Raw genomic sequence first — 1,788 nt, 5'->3', positions numbered from 1 at the left:
ACACACGCGAGCCTAGCGCGCCCAATTGCATGTTCCAACCATAAAGTCAGGTTGGCTTGCCTCGCGACCAGCTTTGACGACCTGGCTAGCGGCCTAATTCAACCTTAGGCCACATCTGGTGATCCAGATTTTAACCACCAGTCCCGCAATCGACTCAGGGTTATTTTCATCCTACTTTTCTGCATGAATGCCTGCTCTGGGCTCAAGCTTCGTACCTGCAGTCCATTACATTTCCACCACACATGGAGACACCTATTATCTAGACTCTTCCAATCCAAATGGTAAGCACCATCTGCCTCAACAGGTTGCCAATTTGACAAGCGCCTTCGCGCAGTAGACCACTTTGGTGAACCAACTCCTAGAGCGCATCGAGATGCAGCGCCCCCCTAGACGAGGTATCCCCAAGTAGGACAAAGGCAAAAAAACGTGACTCATTTCAACAACGTCCTGGTAAAGAGTCGCTCAGCCTGTCACGAACCGTGCGTTCACGTAGTGTGCACTCTTGTTTAGGCCCTCGGGAAAACGTCTTACTCTGCCTAGATGCATAGAGAAACGTTCATTCTCAACTCGACTCACGAGTCAATGTGCATTCGAGGTTGGGTCCACACTCTAACGAGCACTCAGAACATTCCAGGCAAAGCATCCACACAAGGTTAAACCCATAAGGAGATTCTCTTGCGAGGCACCGGAGCAGGCAGCCACATGGCGGACTGAAAAGAGCATGAAAGCAGTCTAGCTCAAGTTCCACTGGTAGCCCCCGCTAAGTACGATGACGAGTAACACAAAATGAACCATGTGTACTACGATCGCGGTATAGACGAGCATGACATGCCGAAGAGCAACATGGACCGGCAGGTCAACACCGAGGGCAGTTAAAGCTTCCACTGCCCTACCAGGCCCAAATCCAGAAGGAAGTACAAAGGCTCGTAGTAGAACAGTCGCGCGAATTCCAACATATTGATACTACCAACGATGCCCTTCGTAGAGACATGGCCAACATGAGCAGGTCATTGTTTACAAACGAGAACGAGCAGATGGAGTCACCGCAGAAGTTTAGTCCGCTACATTTCACCTTGTTCAAAGGAGAAGAAGATCCAGACAGACACTTGATGCACTACCAAAATGCCATGACCATCTACTACAGTAATGATGCTTACTGGTTCCACACCTTGTCGCCACAATCAATTCAGAACTTTAGTGAACTTTCCTTGGTTTTCATTAAGGAATATTCGTTTCATTGCTCGATCAAGAAAAAGTCTGACCACCTTTTCAACATGAAGAATGACCTGAATGAGTCACTTTGCACATATGTCAAGAGGGTCAAGGTGGAGAAGATGAAGATTGTCGAATGCAATGACAACATTGCGTACTCAACCTTCCGGAAGGGGCTTCCAGCAGATCACTCACTTTTCGAAGAACTGATCATGAGCAAGAACTTGACCCTAGCAGACTTTTATGTTTTGGCAGAAAAGCACTCCTTTTAGGATAAGGCCAAGCGCTCCCAAAAGCCTCTTGAGCAACCGCGCAAAGGTGCAGAGCTGACTCAAAAAAAGGCGAGCGTTAAACCGCTTAATGATAAAAACAAGCTAGGAAGCAGATGTAGGGATCGATCCCTGACGAAAAGAGGCACAACGTCCAAGAAGTACACATTATATGCTTAGTCCCGATCAACCGGATCATTTGCGACCTTAAGGATAAGCCGTGGTTCAAAATGTTGCAACTCATGAAAAGGGAACACCTCCAAGATGGACCAGACAAAATACTATGCATTCCACAGAGGTCTGGGCA

At 47.7% G+C, this 1,788-nt stretch overlaps 1 protein-coding gene across 1 annotated transcript; it reads left to right on the top strand.

Annotated features, from left to right (window-relative positions):
• Nucleotides 1-989: 989 nt before the first annotated feature.
• LOC125469249 lies at nucleotides 990-1,484 on the top strand. Its single transcript, XM_048566343.1, has one exon. The coding sequence runs from the start codon at nucleotides 990-992 to the stop codon at nucleotides 1,482-1,484; it is 495 nt and encodes a 164-aa protein (XP_048422300.1).
• Nucleotides 1,485-1,788: the final 304 nt, after the last annotated feature.

Source organism: the organism of the source record quoted next, unplaced genomic scaffold, assembly GCF_019419815.1.
Source record: "Pyrus x bretschneideri cultivar Hongxiangsu unplaced genomic scaffold, Pyrus_bretschneideri_v1 Contig41, whole genome shotgun sequence".
Lineage (NCBI taxonomy): Eukaryota > Viridiplantae > Streptophyta > Magnoliopsida > Rosales > Rosaceae > Pyrus > Pyrus x bretschneideri.
Note: the sequence above shows the minus strand (reverse complement) of the source record. Positions and strands in the feature narration are given on the sequence as shown.

What these genes read in the sequence shown, in the direction of transcription:
- LOC125469249 (XM_048566343.1), top strand. Translation starts at nt 990, where the DNA reads ATGGCCAACATGAGCAGGTCATTGTTTACAAACGAGAACGAGCAGATG.